Here is a 21,257-nt window from a genome sequence, read left to right as displayed (position 1 = left end):
CTTGGAAGAGTCTGGCAGTTCATTAATGAAAGGTTAAACACAGAGTTATCATATGATCCAGCAATTCCATACCTAGGAATGTACCTAAGAAAAATGAAAACACATGTCTACACAAAAACTTGCACACAAATGTTCACAAGCATTATTAATAACTCATAATTTGAAAAGTGGAAATAATCCAAATGCCTGTCAACTGATGGATTAATAAAATGTGGTATATTAATATATTATACAGTAGGGTAGGCAGAATAATGCTTCCCAAAGATGTCTATACTAATCCCCAGAATCTGTGAATATGTTACAAGGCAAAAGAATTTTGTAGATGTGATTAAGATGTGCTTAAAGTAATCTCTCCTGAAATGGAGAGATTGTCCTGGCTTACCCAGGTCAACCCAATCTAATCAAATCATTCCCAGTTTGAGAGAACCAGAAACATAGTAACATGGCAACTGAAACTGTCATTGCTGGCTTTGAAAATCAAAGAGGGGCAAAAAAAATGCAGGTGGCCTATCGAACCTAGAAAAGGAAAAGGAAACAGATTCTCCCCTAAAACCTCCAGAAATAAATGCAGCCCTGCCAACACCTTTTGCAAATATCTTCTCCCATTCCACAGGCTGCCTTTTAGTTTGTTTCCTTTGCTGTGCAGAAGCTTTTCATCTTCACAAAGTCCCAATGTTCATTTTTGCTTTTATTTCCCTTGCTTCTGGGCATGTGTCTAGTAAGAAGTTGCTACGGCAAAAGTCAAAGGTTGCTGCCCATGTTCTTCTCTAGGATTTTGATGAATTCCTGTCTCACATTTAGGTCTTTAATCCATCTTGAATTTATTTTTGTGTATGATGTAAGAAAGTGGTCCAGTTTTCCCAATACCATTTGTGAAAGCGTCTTTTTTCCAATGGATATTCTTTCCTGCTTTGTGGAAGATTAGTTGACCATAGAGTTGTGGGTCCATTTCTGGGTTCTCTATTCTGTTCCACTGATTTGAGTCTGTTTTTGTGCCAGTACCATACTGTCTTGATGATTACAGCTTTGTAATACAGTTTGAGGTCCAGAATTGTGATGCCTACCAACTCTGGTTTTCTTTTTCAACGTTACTTTGGCTATTCAGGGTCTTTTCTAGGTCCATACAAATTTTAGAACTGTTTGTTCTAACTCTGTGAAAAATGATGGTGCTATTTTGATAGGAATTGCACTGAATGTATAGGTAGAATAGACATTTTAACAGTATTTGTTCCTCCAATCCATAAGTATGGAATATTTTTCCATTTCTTTGTGTCTTCAATTTCTTTCAAAAGTGTGCTATAGTTTTCAGAGATCTTTTACCTCTTCGATTAGGTTTATTCCTAGGTATCTTATGGTTTTTGGTGCAACTGTAAATGGGATCGATTCCTTGATTTCTCTTTCTGCTACTTCATTATTGGTGTATAGAAATGCAACAGATTTCTGTACATTGATTTTATATTCTGCAACTTTGCTGAATTCATGTATCAGTTCTAGCAATTTTTCATGGAGTCTCTCAGGTTTTCTATGGCAACACCTTGATCTTAGCCCAGTGAAACCTGTTTTGGACTTCTGACCTACAGAAGTATAATAGATTTGTGTTCTTTTAAGCCACTAAACTTGTGGTAACTTGTTATAGCAGCAATAGAAAACTAATAAATTTGGCAATAGAAAGAAATAAATTATTGATACATGGGTGAGCCTTGAATACATTATGCTAACTGGAAAAAGCCAGTCACAAAAAGCTACAAGTATGATGAATGTATGATTCTATTTATATGAAATGTCCCTAATAGGCAAATCTACACAGACAGAAAAAAACATTAGTGGTTGCGAAGCGCTGAGAGATTTGGAAAAAAATGGAGAACAACTGGTTAATATATATGAAGTTTCTTTCTGGAGTGATGAAAATGTTCTAAAATGGATCTTGGTGATCATTGCAAAACTGTGAATATAATATATGATTTGTATGGTATGTGATTTGTATCTAATTAAAGCTGCTTTTAAAAAAAGAAACCTTGGGACGCCAGGGTGGTTCAGTCAGTAAAGTACCTGCCTTCGGCTCAGGTCATGATCCTAGGGTCCTGGGATCGAGCCCCGCATCAAGCTATCTTGCTCAGCAGGGAGCCTGCTTCTCCCTCTGCCTGCAGCTCCCCAGGCTTGTGTGCATGCACACTCTCTCTCTGACAAATAAATAAATAAAATCTTCAAAAAAAAATAAGGGGCACCTGGGTGGCTCAGTCATTATGAGTCTGCCTTCGGCTCAGGTCCTGATCCCAGGGTCCTGGGATCAAGCCCCGCATCGGGCTTCCTGCTCTGCGGGAAGCCTGCTTCTCCCTCTCCCACTCCCCCTGCTTGTGTTCCCTCTCTAGCTGTCTGTCCCTGTCAAATAAATAAATAAAATCTTTTAATAAATAAATAAAACAATCCATTAAAAACCAGGCAAAGAACTTGGATATTTCTCCAAAGAAGATACGCAAAGAGCCAATAATCACATGAAAGGATGCTCAGCATCACTATTCATAAGAGAAATGCAAATCAAAACCACAATGAAAAACCAATCACACCTACTAGGATATCTACAATCAAAACAAAACAAAATAGAAAATAACAAGTGTTGCTGAGGACATGGAAAAACTGGAACCCTCACACACTGGGAGGGAATGTAAAACAGTGGGAATGTAAAACAGTGCAGCAGCAGTTGTCAAAAACATTTTGGTAGTTCTTCAAGAAGTTAAACATAAATTACCATATGACCCGGCAATTCCAGTCCTAGAAAAATGAACACAGGGACTCAAATAGAAACTTGCATGCCTATGTTCATAGTAGCATTATTCACAACAGCCAAAAAGTGAAAACAACCCAAGTATCCATCAAAAAAGTGAATGGATAAACAAACTGTGTATACATACAAATGAATGTTATTCAACCATACAAAGTCATTAAGTTCTGACACATGCTACAACACACATGACCCTTGAAAATATTATGCTAAGTGAAATAAGCCAGAAACAAAAGGGCAAATATTGTCTGATTCCACTTATACAAGGTAACTAGAAGTCAAATTTATGAAGACAGAAAGTACAGTAGTAGTTACAAGGGAGTGGGTGAAGGAGGGAATAGGGAATTACTGCTTAATGGTGGTTATAGAGTTTGGGGTAATGAAAGTTTCCAACTGAAAACAGTGGTGATCGTTGCACAACAGTGTGAGTATAATTAAAGTCACTTATTTTGCAAACTTAAAAATGGTAAAATAGCAAATTTTGTTATATATATTTTACCACAATAAAAAAGGAAAAAAATCTGGTGACAGATGGTGACTACACTTAATATCATAAGCATGACATACCGTATGTAATTGTCAGATCACTGTGTTGTACACCAGAAATTAATATAACATTGTATGTCAACTACAACAATCAAAAAGGAAAAGGAAAAAGAATTTGCAGACTTTAATCCCCATACCATGAATGGATCAGAAATCCACATTTCCCGCGTAAATGTAAATGTGGATTGCCCATTTTATACACCTTTATATACTATCTATATAAATAAGACCTTTGGTCTTAGACATAAGACCAAAAACAATCCTTTCTCTTAGTAGTAAAAAATCAAGACTGCTTTAGGGGCACCTGGCTAGCTCAGTTGGTAGAGCATGCAACTCTTCAACTCCAGAGTTCATGAATTCAAGCCTCACATTGGACAGTCCACTTAAAAAAAAAAAAAAAAAAAAATAGGAGTGAGGTACTGCTTTAAGCATTTATTTTTTACAGATAAAAATGTAAGGAAACGGGGGCAACCTGGCTGGCTCAGTCAGTGGATCATGCGACTCTTGATCTTGGGGTTGTGAGTTCGAGCCCCACACTGGGTGTAGAGATTACTTAAAAAAAAAATAAAATCTTTAAAAAAAAAAAAAGAAAGGAAATGTCCAGAATTGTGATACAGATTATTACTTACATGTTTACTACTTAAATCACCTTATCTGAAGTTTCTTTTTTAAGATTTCATTTTTTTAAATGTTTTATTTAAATTCAATTTAGTTAACATATACTGTATTATTACTTTTTTTTTTTTAAGATTTTATTTATTTGACAGAGAGAGACACAGCGAGAGAGGGAACACAAGCAGGGGGAGTGGGAGAGGGAGAAGCAGGCTTCCCGCCGAGCAGAGAGCCTGATGCAGGGCTCGATCCTGGGATCATGACCTGAGCCGAAGGCAGACCCTTGATGACTGAGCACCCAGGTGCCCCTGTATTATTACTTTCAAGGGTAGAATTTAGTGATTCATCAGATGCATATAACACCCAGTGCTCATTACATCAAGTACCCTCCTTAATGCCCATCACCCAGTTACCCCAACCCTCCACCCATCTCCCCTCCAGCAACCCTCAGTTTGTTCCCTATAGTTAAGAGTCTCTTATGGTTTGCCTCCCTCTCTGTTTTTATTTTTCCTTCCCTTCCCCTATGTTCATCTATTTTGTTTCTTAAATTCCCCATGTGAGTGAAATCATGATATTTTGTCTTTCTCTAGCTGACTTATTTTGCTTACCATTATACCCTCTAGTTCCATCCACAAGATTCTTTTTAAGTAATCTCTACACCCAAGGTGGGGCTTGAACTCGTAACCCCAGATCAAGAGTCGCATGCTCTTCCAACTGAGGAAGCCAGGTGCCCCTTATCTAAGTTTTCACTTATGTGGTAACTTTAAAAAGAATACAGATTAGAATAATTTATTTAAAAAAAAAAAGAATAATTTATTTTTACAAGAATATCCACCCTCTCCCTCACAGAGGTATTTTTTACCAGGTTTTTTTTTTTTTAATTTTATTTATTTATTTGAGAGAGAGACAGAGAGAGAGAGAGCACATGAGAGTGAGGAGGGTCAGAGGGAGAAGCAGACTCCCTGCTGAGCAGGGAGCTGGATGCGGGACTCCATCCTGGGACTCCAGGATCATGACCTGAGCCGAAGGCAGCCGCTTAACCAACTGAGCCACCCAGGCGCCCGGTATTTTTTACTGTTAACAGAAGTTTATCCTATAGAGCCAACTGCAAGTCATTCCTTTAAAAAAAAATTATTTTTTTATGTAATCATTACTCTCAAGTTTTTGGAAGACTTAGATACTAAAAATTCCTTCAAGCAGTAAGTGTTAACTTCTTAAATGACATGTTTTAAAAAAAAAAAGCATGCTTCTCTATATTATGTTTTTTTTTTTTTTACCTCAAATAATTTTACATCTGGACTCATCTTTGTATTCTCTTCATTTGGACTTGGATTACTTCTCCCTGGTGGTATAAATTTTAGTTTTTTGAAGGGATTCCCCTGCAACTGACTTGGTGCTGCAGATCGTCTCATATTCAGCAATGCTGACCTAAAAAATAACCAAAACAGAAATCATCCATGAATCTGATAGAATTAACTCCAAACATGAAAACAGCTCATCACTATAACCATATCTTTACAAATGTAACAGAATAAACCTGTAAAAAACGTTGGAAAACAAGTTTCACAGCTAGTGAGATTTTGTTTTCATCACAAAGGGTTACTGAAAAGAATCTAAGACTTAAATTGAATGGTGTAAACTTGAGCATATGGATTTTGATACTACTATAGATTAGATAATGATAAAGTAGTCTTTGAAGGGTGCAATCATTAAACCTCTAGGAGCAAGAACAGCCAAGAACAGCAACAGACCTGGTTTTCGGCTTCCAACTACCATAAGGAGCAGTTACACTTCGTGACTTAAGTCACTCCTTTGACTTTGTGGCCCCGCTAAAAGTGTCCACAGACATCGTCTATTAATTAACCGGCTAATACCGTGCAGGATAACGTAGATTAGTCCTGGTGGTAACAAACCCAAGCACCGCATAAGTTAAGCCGGCGGACCGCTGAGAGACCACTGCCCACAGTCGCCTCTCCCTGGGACCTTCCCACCACAAACGCACCGCTACCGCCAGCCTCCGCACCAGCCTACCCGGTGGCCAACAGCGAGGCCGTCCCTCACACTTCAGGCACCCCTCCCCCGACCCTCCCCCGGCCGCTCCACCGCCTTCCTTCCCTGCTCCACCTCCTTCCTTCCCTCCTCCCTCCGGAGGCCGGCTTCGGCGCTTCTCCCCACTTTGTCCCGCACGAGCCCACAGGCTACCTCAGCCTCACAAGACTTCCCCTCCAAGAACTTACCCGCAAAGTTCCGAGAGAAGTCGCGCGTAATCCGAAGAAGAACTCGGGTAGACGGAGACCTCCTCAACGGAGATTTAATGCTCCCGCCTCCGCGCAGCCTATAGCGGACAAGCTAGCCGCGCGTGCGCACTACCTTTCTGCGGCTGCACCTCCTTCAGCCCGACTCTGATTGGATGAACTTAACTGCGCATGTCTCTTTGCGTTTCCCTTCAAGCATTTGTAGTTTCAGATTTATGGTTCAATTAAAAAAATACTTACTTGGAATGGGGGCGCCTGGGTGACTCAGTCGTTAAGCGTCTGCCTTCGGCTCAGGTCATAATCCCAGAGTCCTGGGATCGAGCCCCACATCGGGCTCCTTGCTTGGCGGGAAGCCTGCTTCCCCCTCCCCCACTCTCCCTGCTTGTGTTCCTTCCCTCACTGTGTCTCTCTCTGTCAAATAAATAAATAAAATCTTTAAAAAATAAAAAAAATAAAAAATAAATAAAAAATATTTACTTGGAAAAACATTTGTTTTTTATTGATTGATTGCCTACTGTCACATGCTGTAGGTGCCGATACAGACCTCATTTTAGAACAGAGGACTCATACTTCTTTTTTTTTTTAAAGATTTATTTATTATTTATTTTGAGAGAGAGAGAATACATGAGAGGGGGGAGGGTCAGAGGGAGAGGCAGACTCCTCGCTGAGTGGGGAGCCCGATGCGGGACTCGATCCTGGGACTCGAGGATCATGACCTGAGCCGAAGGCAGTCGCTTAACCAACTGAGCCACCCAGGCGCCCTGGACGACTCATACTTCTTAAAGAACATCTGCATGGATGTGTTTAGGCAGTTAGATGGTATTCATATAGTATGTGCTTGGAAAAATAGTATGCAAATATACTTTACCATAAAGCTGTTAAATTATGCAGCATTTTAGGAATGAAGTGACTTTAGCAACGTTGTTAAAATAATATAGGCCTTTAAAGTACCTGACACACTTTAAAAATAAATAAATAAAGTACTTGGCTCAAATAGGTAAACTAACGTTTTAGAAGTGGTCTGACACCTTTTAATATAGTGACAAGGCAGAGAAATATATGTCATTGGCTTTTTAATGTAAAATTATCTCGAGGGGCACCTGGGTGACTCAGTTGCTTAAGCCTCTTTGACTTTTGGTTTCAGCTAAGGTCATGATCTCAGAGACCTGGCATCCAGCCCTCTATGGGCTTCCTGCTCAGTGGGGAGTCTCCTTCTTCCTCTCCCTGTCCCTCTGCCCCTTCCCCCCCACTCATGTTCACTCTCTCTCTCTCAAGTAAATAAAATCTATATTTTAAAAAAGTATCTCCAAACCAGGTCACTGCCTGTATTACCTATAAAAATATTCCAGTTTAAACAAAACACTTAGAAATGCATGAATAGGGACACCTGGGTTATTCAGTCCATGAGCATTGGACTCTTGATCTCAGCTCAGGTCTTGATCTCAGGGTCATGAGTTCAAGCCCCACCTTGGGCATGTTGGGTGTGGAACCCACTTGAAAAAAAAAATGTGTGAATAGAATAATTTTCATAATTTAGCCTGATTTTCAAAAGCCATTAATTCTAGGGGCACCTGGGGGGTTCAATCGGTTAAGCATCCCACTAATGATTTTGGCTCAGGTCATGATCTCAGGGTCATGAGATCAAACCACACAATGGAGGCTCATAATGGAGCCTGTTTAAGACTCTCTCCTTCTCCCTCTGCCCCTCCTCACTTACATCCTCTCAAAAAAAAAAAAAGCCATTTACTCTAAAATATATGTGAAGAATTAGGGAATATTAAATTTTTCCAAACTGTGGTAGACTGGGTATCATTTTTTTTTTATTTTATTTTTAAGTAAACTCTATAGCCAATGTGGGGCTTTAACTCGGACTCTGAGATCAAGAATCACATGCTCTACCAACTGAGCCAGCCAAGTGCCCCTGTATCATTTTTTATATACTAAATTGTTATAAATTTTTGGTCTTTATTTTAGCAAAATTAGTGTTTTAAATAAAGATGTTATGAGTTGTATAATAGCAAACATTAGGATTAATTTTCTACAATAAAGATAAGGACAGGGGTGCCTGGGTGGCTCAGTCAGTTAAGCGTCTGCGTTTGGCTCAAGTCATGATCCAAGGGTCCTCAGATGGAGCCCTGCATCAGGCTCCCTGCTCCATGGGGAGCCTGCTTCTCCCTCTCCCTCTGCTGCTCCCCCTGCTTGTGCTCTCTCTCTGTCAAATAAATAAATAAAATCTTTAAAAAAAAAGATAAGGACAAACAGCAAAATTATAACTGATGAGTATAATCCAAAAGAAGTATAGTCCTATTTAGAACACAGCAAATAAAATACTTTTCTTTGAAACAGTAAATTTCAAAAGCTTTATTTATATTTTACAGGAATTATTTATGGGAGGAGAAATCAATCTCACTTTTATTCTTTCTAACAAAAATTATCATCATGAAATACTCATTTTACTTCACTTAATTATTTTATGATACTAGATAAAGATGGGCTAGGAAATAAAGGCTAGAAAGTTTTCTGTCATTTTAGAAAGAATACAACTATTTCCCAATACTAACATATCTTATTACATAAATGATTTGTGATTTTCTGCATTTCAATCACAAAGTCTATCACTTGCATCCAATGATAAAGAAGATAAATGAGTAAACTATATAGTGTTAGATAATGAAAAGTGGTAAGAAGAAAAGTAAAGCAGAGATGGAAATACTGAAATTCTATATAGAGTAGCCAGGGAAGGCATCTTTGAACAAAGGTCCTGAAGCAATAAAGCACCGAGGGCCAGTAGGAACAGTCAGAAGGCGGTAGCTGAAGCAAAGTGAGCTCAGAGAGTAGTAGATGAAGTCAAAGAAATAACAAGGAGGGGTGAAAAACCTGTGCGTGATTGTAAGAACTCCAGTTTTTATTCTGAGGCCACTGAAGAGTTTTGAGCTGAGTTAGGAAGCTATTATCATAATTCAGACAAGAGACAGCGGTGGCTCGGCATCAGAGGTGGAACAGTTAGAGTCTAGATATGTTTTGATGATAGAAGTCAGATCAGAAGTAGAGCATGAAAGAAACACAGTAGGGAAGCATGACTCTAAGGCTTTTTGGTCTGAGAAATTGGAAGCATGGAGTTGCTGTTTACTGAAAATTTTAAAAAGAGGATAACAAAGGAGTAACGACTGTGGTGGAGGAGGGTATATCAACAGCTCAGTTTGAGCATGTTAAACTTGAGGTGATTACTAGACATCTGGTAGAGATGTCAAGATGCAAATCTGGAGGTGCCTGGGTGGCTCAATCATTAAGCATCTGCCTTCAGCTCAGGTCATGATCCCAGGGTCCTGGGATCTAGCCCCGCATAAGGCTCCCTACTCAGTGGGGGGCCTGCTTCTCCCTCTCCCACTCCCCCTGCTTGTGTTCCCTCTCTCGCTTGGGTCTCTTTGTCAAATAAATAAATAAAATCTTTAAAAAAGAAAGATGCAAATCTGGGTGTCAGAGGACAGCTCTGAGTTGGAAATTTAGAGGAATCAATATGTAGAAATGCTATTTAAAATTATACACTGAATGGCCTTTTGCCTCGATTGCATCCGAGAGAGCAAGATGGGTCACCAGCAGCTGTACTGGAGCCATCCGAGGAAATCTGGCCAGGGTTCTCGTTCTTGCCGCGTCTGCTCAAACCGGCACGGTCTGATCCGGAAAGACGGCCTCAATATGTGCCGCCAGTGTTTCCGTCGGTACGCGAAGGATATAGGCTTCATTAAGTTGGATTAAGTGAACTTCCTTGAATTGGTCATCCAAGATAACCTACGTTAACTGCACATAACCAGGATACCTACTTTAATGTCAACTCATTGTACATAAAATAAAAAATACTCCAATTAAAATTATACACTGAATGAAGACAAGAGAGTGTAGTTAAAAAAAAAAAAATCTTCATCCAGGATACAGATATCTTTGGAAACAAATATTTTGATCAATTTTAGTTCATTTCTTTCCCTTCTTTAATCATTAAGTACTAAAATGTTATCACCACTAAATACTTTTTGTAAGGACATTATACTGAGTCCCCAGGTTTAGTTAACATTAGACCTATCAGAGGTAAAAGCTTCTGTAACTCTTGAGCACTGAGTAATGTACAGAATGTTGAATCATTATATTGTACCCTGAAACTAATATAACACTGTATGTTAATTATGCTTCAATAAAAAATTGTCTTAAGCTTCTGTAACTCTTAATTTTGAATAAATTTTGAATTAACATTATTGGTTTTTGGTAGTATTGGTTAATTGATTAGTCAACACCAACATAAGAGCTGAACATTTCTCCTGGAGAAGAGTGAAGAGGAGAAAGAGAATTTGGAAACCTCTTTTTAGTGTGATTACCCTTTTTTTTTAAGATTTTATTTATTTATTTATTTATTTTTAAATTTTATTTTTTAAATTTTATTTATTTATTTGAGAGAGAGAAAGAAAGAGAGAGAGAGAGCATGAGAGGGGGGAGGGTCAGAGGGAGAAGCAGACGCCCTGCTCAGCAGGGAGCCCGATGTGGGACTCGATCCCCGGACTCCAGGATCACCTGAGCCGAAGGCAGTGGCTTAACCAACTGAGCCACCCAGGCACCCCAAAGATTTTATTTTTATTTGAGAGAGAGAGAATGAGAGAGAGAGAGAGCGCGCACGTTGGGTCAGAGGGAGAAGCAGACTCCCCGCTGAGCAGGGAGCCCGATGCAGGACTCGATCCCGGGACTCCAGGATCATGACCCGAGCCGAAGGCAGTCACTCAACCAACTGAGCCACCCAGGTGCCCTGATAACCCTTTTTTTAGTTTTGTTTATTTCATTTGTCTTTATTTCATTTGTGTAGCCACTACACTTCATCAATTCTGGACTGCTACTTTTTACTTTAACTCTACAATAAATATCTGTAATAACATTTCTCTTCTGACTCATACTCTCCTCATCACACACATTCTGACTTCTGTATTTCAGAATAGATGAGAGAACAGAGGCCCACCAATGATTTAATTTGTTTGTATCACATAGCACAAGTTAATAAATGGGAAAGGCAGGTTCTTCCCCTAAGTGGCCTGAAGTGATCTCTGAAAATGGTTCGCTATTCACGTGACCCAGAAAACCCTACAAAATCATGCAAACCAAGAGGTTCAAATCTTCGTGTTCACTTTAAGAACACATGTGAAACGGACCAGGCGATCAAGGATTTGCATATCCAAAAAGTCATCAGAGTAATCTGAAAGATTCACTCTGAAGAAGCAATGTGTGCGCTATAATAGGTGGAGTTGGTAAGTGTGCCCAGGCCAAACAGTGGGGCTGGACCCAGGATCAGTGACCTAAAAACAGTGCTGAATTTTTACTGTGGATGGTTAAAAATGCAGAGTAAAGCTGAACCTAAGGGTTTAGATGTAGATTCTCCAGTCACTGAGCACATCCAAGTGAACAAAGCCCCCAAGATGTGGCATAGAATTTACAGGGCTTATGGTCAGATTAACCCATACATGAGCTCTCCCTGCCATATTGAAATGATCCTTACTGAAAAAGAACAGATTGTTCCTAAACCAGAAGAGAAGGTTGCACAAAAGAAAAAGACATCCCAAAAGAAACTGAAACAAAAACTTAGGGCCCAAGAGAAAATTCTGCATAAAGTAAATGCAAATAAAAGTAAAAACAGGAAAAAAAATGAATGGGAAAGCCAGTATTAGTGCCTAGCTTTTATAATTTCTGATTTTTCTGCCTTTTCATCGAAATTAGTTTTGGAGATAAAGTTATTGAACAACTTTTTAAAGTTCCACATGCTTATGGAGTAGTTTTGGTTCGTATTTGTTCTACATGACTTTGGCTTACAGATGAACTTTTTCTGATTCCTTATTTAAAGGAAACTGACTTCAGAGGACCCTAAGTTGTTCTAGCAGAGTCAGGTGAAATGTTTAGTCAGAATAAGTAGCAATTGTATTGTTCCAGGGTTCCCAGAACATTGAAAAGCATCACTCCTAGAGTAGATAACTTAAAGCAGCTTAAGACTTAAGGGGTTTCCATTAGGCCTGCTTTAGTTCAGAGCTTTAACAAAACATTCCCAAAGCGTCTCTTAGCAAAGAGATCTTCATTTGGAAATGACATACAGTTTTCAACTCAAATCATTTAAGGTTCATTAACTTGAAAAAAATAATTAAAAAAATAAAAAGGGGAATCTGTCTGGCTCAGTCGAGAGAGCATGCAACTTTTGATCTCCAAGTACACCGTCCCTCCTCTTCCTTCACTCCCCATCCCTGCATCCTACACTGGCCAGATTACTCCCATTATTTCCTGCATATTCGTATCATCTACCACTTCCTTATATTTAAAAATTTTTACCACATGCCCCTAAGTATCCCAGGCATTATTAGAAACTGGATTATCTTCACTTAGAATCTATGTTATAAGACCATTATAAAAGTGTCCCCAAACTAAAAATCTCCCTAAAATCCACATCAAAATGCTTTAGTAGAGCTACAAATTGGTATAACTCCATTCCCATAACTTCCCATTATTTCTCAAGCAGGCACTAATTTCTGGGACTTCAGAAATAACAGGTATGTCACATTTAGTATACTTTTTTCCAGGCAGTAGAGGTTCTCATTTAAAATAATATTGCTCTGGGCGCCTGGGTGGCTCAGTTGGTTAAGCGATTGCCTTCAGCTCAGGTCATGATCCTGGAGTCCCGGGATCGAGTCCCACATCGGACTCCCTGCTCAGCAGGGAGTCTGCTTCTCCCTCTGACCCTCTTCCCTCTTGTGCTCTCATTCTCTCTCAAATAAATAAAATCTTTAGAAAAATAAATAAATAAAATAATATTGCTCTAGGGATGCCTGAGTGGCTCAGTCGTTGGGCGTCTGCCTTTGGCTCAGGTCATGATCCTGGCGTCCTGGGATCGAGCCCTACATCGGGCTCCCTGCTTGGCAGAAGCCTGCTTCTCCCTCTCCCACTCCCCCTGCTTGTGTTCCCTCTCTCGCTGTCTCTCTCTGTCAAATAAATAAATAAAATCTTTAAAAATAATAATATTGCTCTACACATCAAAAAAGAAAAAAAATCAAATACAGACTTTATTTAATCTTTAAAACCTAGTGAGGTAGATAAGGTAGATAGATTTAGGACCAGAGGTTAAAGTTTATTGAAGTTGCACAGCTAATAGATGATAAAGCTGGTTCTCAAATCCAGGCTTTTTGGTGCCAAAGAACTCTAGCATTTAGCATCATGTCCTATCACAGATTTACTTGGTAAATTTTATCATCTTAAATGAAAGTAAGTTTTTATAGTAATCCAGTTCCAATTTCTAAAATAGAGTATCAGACTCTTCAGGATAGAACCCTCTGGCCATATTTTGCCCTGCACTTGGATTTTGTTTGGCTCAGATGTTATTAACTGCCACATTTGAAAATTGTTTACACAATAATCCAGATTTTTGGCTTCTCTTTAAAAGAATCAGAAGCACATTCATTAGCATGGCTACTGTTAAAAATAGAAAATAACAAGAGTTGGTGAGGATGTGGAGAAATTGGAATCCTTGTTGATAGAAATGGAAAATTGTGCAGGCACCATGGAACAATATGGCAGTTCCTAAGAAAATTTAAAAGGGAATTATATGATCTAGCAATCCTACTTCTGTGGATATACCCAAACGAATTGAAAGTAGGGTCTTAAGCAAATATTTGTACACCCATGTTCTTAGCAGCATTATGTATAAGCCAAAAAATGGAAGCAACTCAAGTATCTATTGATAGAGGAATGAATAATAACAACAAAAAAAATGTGGTATATACATACAATGGAGTATCATCAGCCTCTAAAAAGAAGAAAACTTTGGCATACTACAAGATGGATGAAACTTGAGGTTATTATATTAAGTGAAATAAGCCAATGACAAAAGACAAATACCACTTAGATGATTATCTAGTCAAATTCATAGAGACAGAAAGAATAGTGGTTTCCAGGGGCTGGAGGAAGAGTGGACTGAGAAGTTGTTAAATGTTATATAGTTTCAGATTTGCAACCTGCAAAAGTCCAGGATATTGGTTATACAACAACGTAAATATACTTAACACTACTGAACTATACACTAAAAACCAGTTAAGATGGTAAATTGTTTGACCACAATATTTTTTAATTATAAGATAAAATTTAAAACTTTTTTTTTAAAGAAGTCAGAAGATGCATCAGCATTGGACCTAGTTTCCTTAAACACTGCAGGCAATCTCCAGGGCCACCTGCTTCAACTCTCCCAATTTCCTCCCTGGTACTGAGGCCAAAATGCCAACTGACAACTCTTCTCCAGTTTTCACTGTCTGTTCTTCAGCTGGTTCTCGCATTTCTGTTACTTTCCAGGCCACTGCTAGGAGTTGAGTTTGCATTCTTTTCTCTAGCTTATGAGTCTACAGGACCCTTATAAAATCTTGCTAATTCCTAATCTGTCCTATGAATTTAAAATTAAAATCACAAATTTTTTCACCTTATCTAGTCTTTATGCAAAAACAATTCCAAAGAAGATGTTATTTATGGTCTAACATACAATTCTAATGTCAAGTCTTTCTTTTATTTAGCTATTTTAAAAATACTTTTAAAACTCGTTTGAAATGTACTGACTGGATTATTGAAAAACTCTTTTGAGTTATTCCATGTTTATACACTTACCTATTAACTTTAAAAATTTTTGTTTACATGAGTGTTTCTTCCATTAGATTGTGATCCTCTGGAGGGCAGAAAATAGATCTTATTTATCCTTATATTCCCCAAGCTGCCCCAGGATGTATGGAACACAGTAGATGCTCAGGAGACATACCCTCATTCCTACATTCTCAATCTGCCCGTTTTTATACTTTTATACAAAGCAAAAAGACTAAACTAATGGAACTTGCTACTGTTTCACATATGGATTACTATCAGAAATACTGTTTTTAAGAAGCACAGCAATATTTCAGAGCATTTTTTTTTTTTTTTTTTAGTAATCACTACACTCCGAACCCATGACCCCAAGATCAAGAATCACATGCTCTTCTAAGCCAGCCAGGCGCCCTCTTTTTTCTTTTTAAAAATACTTTAAAGTAATCTCTACACCCAACATGGGGCTTAAATGCACAAACCCGAGATTAAGAGCCACACGCTCTATTGACTGAGCCAGCCAGGCGCCCTTCTGTTTTCTTTTTTTCACATTTTTTTTTAAAGATTTTATTTATTTATTTGACAGAGACACAGCGAGAGAGGGAACACAAGCAGGGGGAATGGGAGAGGGAGAAGCAAGCCTTCCCGCGGAGCAGGGAGCTGGTTGCAGGACTCGATCCCAGGACCCTGGGATCATGACCTGAGCCGAAGGCAGACGCTTAACAACTGAGCCACCCAGGTGCCCGTTTTTCAGATTTCTATTTATTTATTTGAAAGAGAGAGAGCACAGGTGGGGCAGAGAGAGAGGGAGAAGCAGACTCCCTGCTGAGCAGGAAGCCCGATGCAGGCATCAATCCCAGGGCTCTGGGATCGTGACCTGAGCCAAAGGCAGATGCTTAACCAACTGAGCCACCCAGGTGCCCCTCTTATTCTTATGAAAGAAATACGAATCATTCTATCAATAACTCATTAACTCAATAACTCCTTGTATTATATAGTAAATAGAATGTTTTACTCCCAACGTTATTCTCCATTTTCATTAATTTCTAAGTACCATTCAAAACTTCTCCTGAAATGTCTTATGTAAAACAACATAGTTTTGCAAATAACACATATACCCCTTCCACCAAAGTACATATAAAATTGATGTTTTAATATTTTTGAAGGTATGTGGTCTTCCACAGAGATCTAAATATATATGACAGCAACCATCCCTGAGTTATCTCTCTGGCTCACTTCTGAAATGACGGCAACAGAATGTTAAGCCTTTGGATTTCCACTTCTATATGATAAATTAATTTTGATCTTTAATCTCATTCAACCTAAAAGTAGCTTCATATCTCTCCAAGATATAAAAAAGAGGTTAAGAATTAGGAGCTAGTCATCCTGGTTTTAAATCCTATTTCTATCAGTTTTGAGTCAAGCTCCTCAACTTTCTCCTTCTATAAAATTATGGCATACCTCCTTTGCTAGATTGTTATAAAGAATGAGTGATATATGCATGAAAGGGAGAGTCAACATGTTTATCTAAGACTCTTAATTACTGGGGCACCTGGGTGGCTCAGTCAGTTGAGCATCTGTCCTCAGTTGGGTCATGATCTCGGAGTCCTGGGATTGAGCCCCTGGGATCAACCCCACATAGGGCTCCCTGCTGAAGGGAATTTGCTTCTCTCTCTCCCTCTGTTCCCCTCCCCCCGACCCAGCCTGTGCTCTTGCTCTCTCACAAATAAGTAAAATCTTAAAAAAAGGGGGGGGGGTGCGCCTGGGTGGCTCAGTCATTAAGCGTGTGTCTTCGACTCAGGTCAATGTCCCAGCGTCCTGGGATCGAGCTCCACATCGGGATCCCTGCTTGGCGGGAAGCCTGCTTCTCCCTCTCCCACTCCCCCTGCTTGTGTTCCCTCTTTGGCTGTGTCTCTCTCTGTCAAATAAATAAATAAAATCTTAAAAAAAAAAAAAAGACCCTTAATTACTCAGAACACTTTAAACTTGCCTGGTATTAATTTGTATTTGTTAATAATTTATTACTTTGGCTGGCCTGAATTATTGGGCATTAACCTAAGACAAAGAGCAGAAACAACTCTTGAGATTATATTCAACTTAAAGCTAAAAACCAAACCAAGTAATTATGTATCTATACATACATCCATATGTTATTATTTAAGAAATGTGGTTACTTTAAGAAATGCAGTTACTTTAAAAGACAACTATTTTTTCATGTACTTATGTCAGACATTAGGAACAAACTTTGAATTCTAATGTGGAAAATATATCTTCAGAGAGAATGAACTCATTAGGTTTCAGGATTGAAAGAGTTTTAGGTTATCTTGGATTTTTTGAGGCCATTGGTTATGAAAAGATTCCCATTACCTTTTGCTTAAATCAGAACCTTTAGAGCTGAGCTTTTCTTTTTTTTTCCTGAGCTTTTCTTTAAAGTATTTTCCAAACATACTTTGTATTCTCACAAATAGTTTGGCAAAACAGTGATAAAGGGATGGCATGAGATTCACATACTCCTTTGTTGTTTAAGAACTCTATTTTTGCCACTTATATAGGCTAAATGTGTTAAGATACCTCTTGGGGAAAATATGGCTATTTTCTCAAAGTTAAAAACTTCATTTCTGTACATAAAGTCCAGATTTTATTAGATGTTTCTGATTCTCAAAAGACCACTATTAGGCTACGTTTCATTTAGGCTTAATAAAATTGCATAATAAAATAGCATAAGTAGGTATAAAAGTGAAACACAAAGTACGTACATATTTTTCCTTTTTTTCCCCCATACATATTTCTTCCACATGTAAAGAAGAGTGTCATGTTTCTTTTGGTACAGCCAAAAGATTTCCAAAACTGTACACCAGGGCACCCTAGTAAATTAACACAGATGCCACATGGTATTTTAAGTTTTTAAGAGAAACATAACTGTTAGACACAACACAAACTACTAGCTCAAGGTACTTTACATTTTCAATATTAGATAACACTAAATTTTTCTATGACAGCGTATCTTTGCAAAACCAGGTTTTCAATAGTTGTGATAAAAAGTACTGTGCGAAAAGCACAGTGGAAGAGAAAATGATACTGATGGTGTCCAAGCTGATTCCAAGGTTTGAATAGTTGGCAGTGTTCAGTTACTCATGTTTATGATAGAAACTCTAAGTTGTTTGGACCCAACCATTAATAAATGGAGGTATTAGGTATTTCTTTCGGTTTAGGTGTGCTGTGAAAAAATTACTCCAATACTAAAGGGCACCATGAGCTGAGAAAGTATCGGGGGCATCTGTGGCATAGACAAAAATACACTAAAACCAAAGTCACTTCATTGTTCATTTTCTACCTAAGAAATTCTGTAAATAGTTATATATGAGAGGGAAAAAATATATACAAACATACATACAAAGTTTGGATTTTTATTGAAATCTTGTGTTAGGTATCAAACAAAATCTGCTTTCTTCAGATAAAAATATTCTCTCAGATGTCTCCAGATAACTGCTAGGTCTAAGTTGGTCCTTTAATGTCTTATTTTATTTTTATCGTCCTCATGAAATGTTCATATACAGTCGGGGTGTTCCCAAAAGAATTTTTATCGTGTAAAGGATCGTACATGACGACCTCTACCACTGCCTCCACTAACAAACTTTCCTCTTGAGCCTCCACTGCCACTATTTGCACTTGCCCAGGAAGGTCCAAGACCCCCACGACCTCTGGAAGCACGGTCACGAGGACTTGGGCGGTAGCCTATAAAAGAAAGAATATAGTTTTTAGTCATAACATCCTTTCCTTTCCCACTATAGAAAAAATAATCTTTAAAACTGAACTCAAATTAAGACAGGAGTTACTCTTTGCTCCTTTAAAATCCATGTGCAGGTCCTGTGAATGTGGTGAAGACTGCTGAATTGTCCACTTTAAATAGGTAAATTGTATGATATGTGAGAATTATATCTCAAATAAAGCTGTTATAAAAAAGAAAGTGCATTTGAAACCAAAAGTCACTTCTGATCAGGAGTTCCGGACTTGATATAGTAGTGTTTTAGGAAAAACAGGTTACATGCCTACACACACAAGACAATATTGTAAATAAAAATAGAATATACTGTATGAAGATATCTCTATTATTAAAACACTTTGGTAAAAAAAGTACCTTAGGGATTAGTTTTCATTACTGAAATATAAAGACAGAGCATGGGATGCCTGGATGGCTCAGTCAGTTAAGTGTCCAACTTTTGGTTTCAGCTCAGGTCATTATCTCACAGTCGTGGGATCGAGCCTTGTGTTGGGCTCTGTGCTCAGTATGGAGTCAGCTTGAGATTCTCTCTCCCTTTCCCTCTCCCCCTCCTGCTCATCCTCTCTCTCAAATAAATAAATAAATAAAATTTTTTAAGATTACAAAAAACAGAGCACATCACTGTGAATCTGCTCAGATTATACACATAGCTCAGAATCCAGAATTTTTATTATTCCTACAGGAAATATACATTGGGCATTCATTTGCATATATAAAATTAAATCGCCTTTAGAATAATAAGTCTACATTCTAAAATATTCTCTCCCAGAATGAGAGTATAGGACATTCGACAATTTGAAAAGGAGGATTCACCTCCCTCTCTCAGCAATATCAACTAGGAAGGATGTATACCTGTAGAACTAAGTGGCCGTAATGGTGGAAGAGGGCCCCTGTTAAAGTTGCTCTGGCCGCCTCGACTTTCATTGTAAGTTCCTCGAGGAGTATTCTGAGCACTCCAACTGGAGCCTCTTGTTCCCTCCCGACGACTGTAGTTTCCTAAACACAGATAACACAATCAAGATCTACTACTTCAGCTGGATTAAAAAAGATTCGACACTTGGGGCGCCTGGGTGACTCAGTCGGTTAAGCATCTGCTTCGGCTCCGGTCATGATCTTGGGGTTCTGGGATGGAGTCCCACGTATAATTTAAAGTATTAATTTCTACAAGTACACTCAGTTTCTAAAATCTTGAAGCATTTTTTAAACAGGAACAATGTTTAATAAATCACAGAAGCAAAAAATATCATGCAGTAAATAAAAGCAGCCACCTTTAACAATCCATAAAATGAGTTTTGTGTTTTTTTGTTAAATTCCACAATAGTACCTTTAAAAAGAAACAAGATTTGTGTTTAAAGCTCTGCTGTGCAGTGGTCTCCCTAGTTCCCATATGGAGGTGTCATTCTGAAATAGGTATGACACAGGTGTACAATGTTGGAAATGGAATTCATTAACAGATAAAATCTTGAAGCAATTTAAAACAGATTAAATGGGGGTGCCTGGCTGGCTCAGTTGGTAAAGCATGCAACTTTTGATGTTGGGGTAGTGGGTTTGAGCCCCACGTTGGGTGTAGAGATTACTTAAACATAAAATCTAAAAAAAAACAAACCCCAAAAAACAGATTAAATATAACATCAAGAAGCAAGTAGATAAGAGACTCAATGGTGAACTGCACAAAATAATCCTAAGAGGGGCGCCTGGGTGGCTCAGTTGGTTAAACCTCTGTCTTCAGCTCAGGTCATGATCCTAGGGTCCTGGGATGGAGCCCCACGCCGGGCTCCCTGCTCAGCGGGGAGCCTACTTTTCCCTCTCCCCACTGCTCATGCTCACTCTCTCACTCGCTATCCCCCCTCAAATAAATAAAATCTTTAAAAAAAAATCATAAAGAAACTGTTTATGATTTTAAGTAGAACTGTATACTACTACTCAGAATGTATAGATACTACTCAGAAAGGATAAACACAATCCCCAAGGTGAAAAGGAAAATAATTAGCCAACTAACTTCTTTTAAACTTACCACTAAACAGGCAATTAATTAAATATTAACTTAAAAAAGATTTTTTTCTACCCAATAAAGTACTCTGCAAATAGTTACCACCGGTCTGAGGTAGTAGCTTAATTGTAGTAACTGAAAAATACTTTATCTGAATCGCTTACATCTAAATCACTTCTATTCAATGTTCTAATATTCCAATACTCTGACCCTTAGAAAACATATGTTAAGTAGTCACCTTTTGAAGCAGGTGGTGTGAAAAACCTATTCTGACTGTGAAAAGCACCCCGTCCTCCTCGATTGCCTGAAAATCCACCACGAGAAGAAATCTTCTGTGATACTTTGAGTGGCCGTTTGGGTGGGGGTATTCCATCTTGAGGAACCACTTCTTTACTCTCAGCCGCAACAAAGTCATCCACATGCATAGATGGTGGTCTGCTTGTGTTCTGTTTCCTCTGACGAAAAATATCATGGGGTCGTATACCCTGTCCAAATCCTCCCCTGCCTCTTCCTCTTGGTGGTGGCACAACATGAGCTCGTTTGGCAGGTTCAATGTATTCAGATTTCCCACTATTAAAACAAAAACACTCCATGAAAACTTTTTTTTTTTTTCATACTTCCAGTGAATATATAAGTCAAATGTTTGCAATACTGAAAACTACATCT

At 38.5% G+C, this 21,257-nt stretch overlaps 1 protein-coding gene and 1 pseudogene across 1 annotated transcript in view; one reads left to right on the top strand and one right to left on the bottom strand.

The window, feature by feature from the left end:
• Positions 1-9,770: 9,770 nt before the first annotated feature.
• LOC114216138 (small ribosomal subunit protein uS14 pseudogene) lies at positions 9,771-9,999 on the top strand (annotated as a pseudogene).
• An 8,208-nt stretch (positions 10,000-18,207) lies between these two features.
• The window catches only part of VIRMA (vir like m6A methyltransferase associated), a 61,330-nt gene continuing 58,280 nt past the window's right edge, over positions 18,208-21,257 (bottom strand). The window contains exons 22-24 of the mRNA XM_028110490.2: positions 20,830-21,161; positions 19,454-19,597; positions 18,208-18,555 (exon numbers count right to left, since the gene is read on the bottom strand). Of these exons, the coding sequence (XP_027966291.1) occupies positions 18,401-18,555; positions 19,454-19,597; positions 20,830-21,161 (631 nt within the window). The 3' untranslated portion in view covers positions 18,208-18,400. The remainder of the gene's footprint in view (positions 18,556-19,453; positions 19,598-20,829; positions 21,162-21,257) is intronic.

The sequence above is a fragment of the Eumetopias jubatus genome, unplaced genomic scaffold (assembly GCF_037043125.1).
Source record: "Eumetopias jubatus isolate StellerSeaLion01/CBP00866 unplaced genomic scaffold, mEumJub1_p1.0 scaffold_4, whole genome shotgun sequence".
In the NCBI taxonomy this organism is placed as follows: Eukaryota; Metazoa; Chordata; class Mammalia; order Carnivora; family Otariidae; genus Eumetopias; species Eumetopias jubatus.
This window is presented reverse-complemented; position numbering and strand designations above follow the sequence as displayed.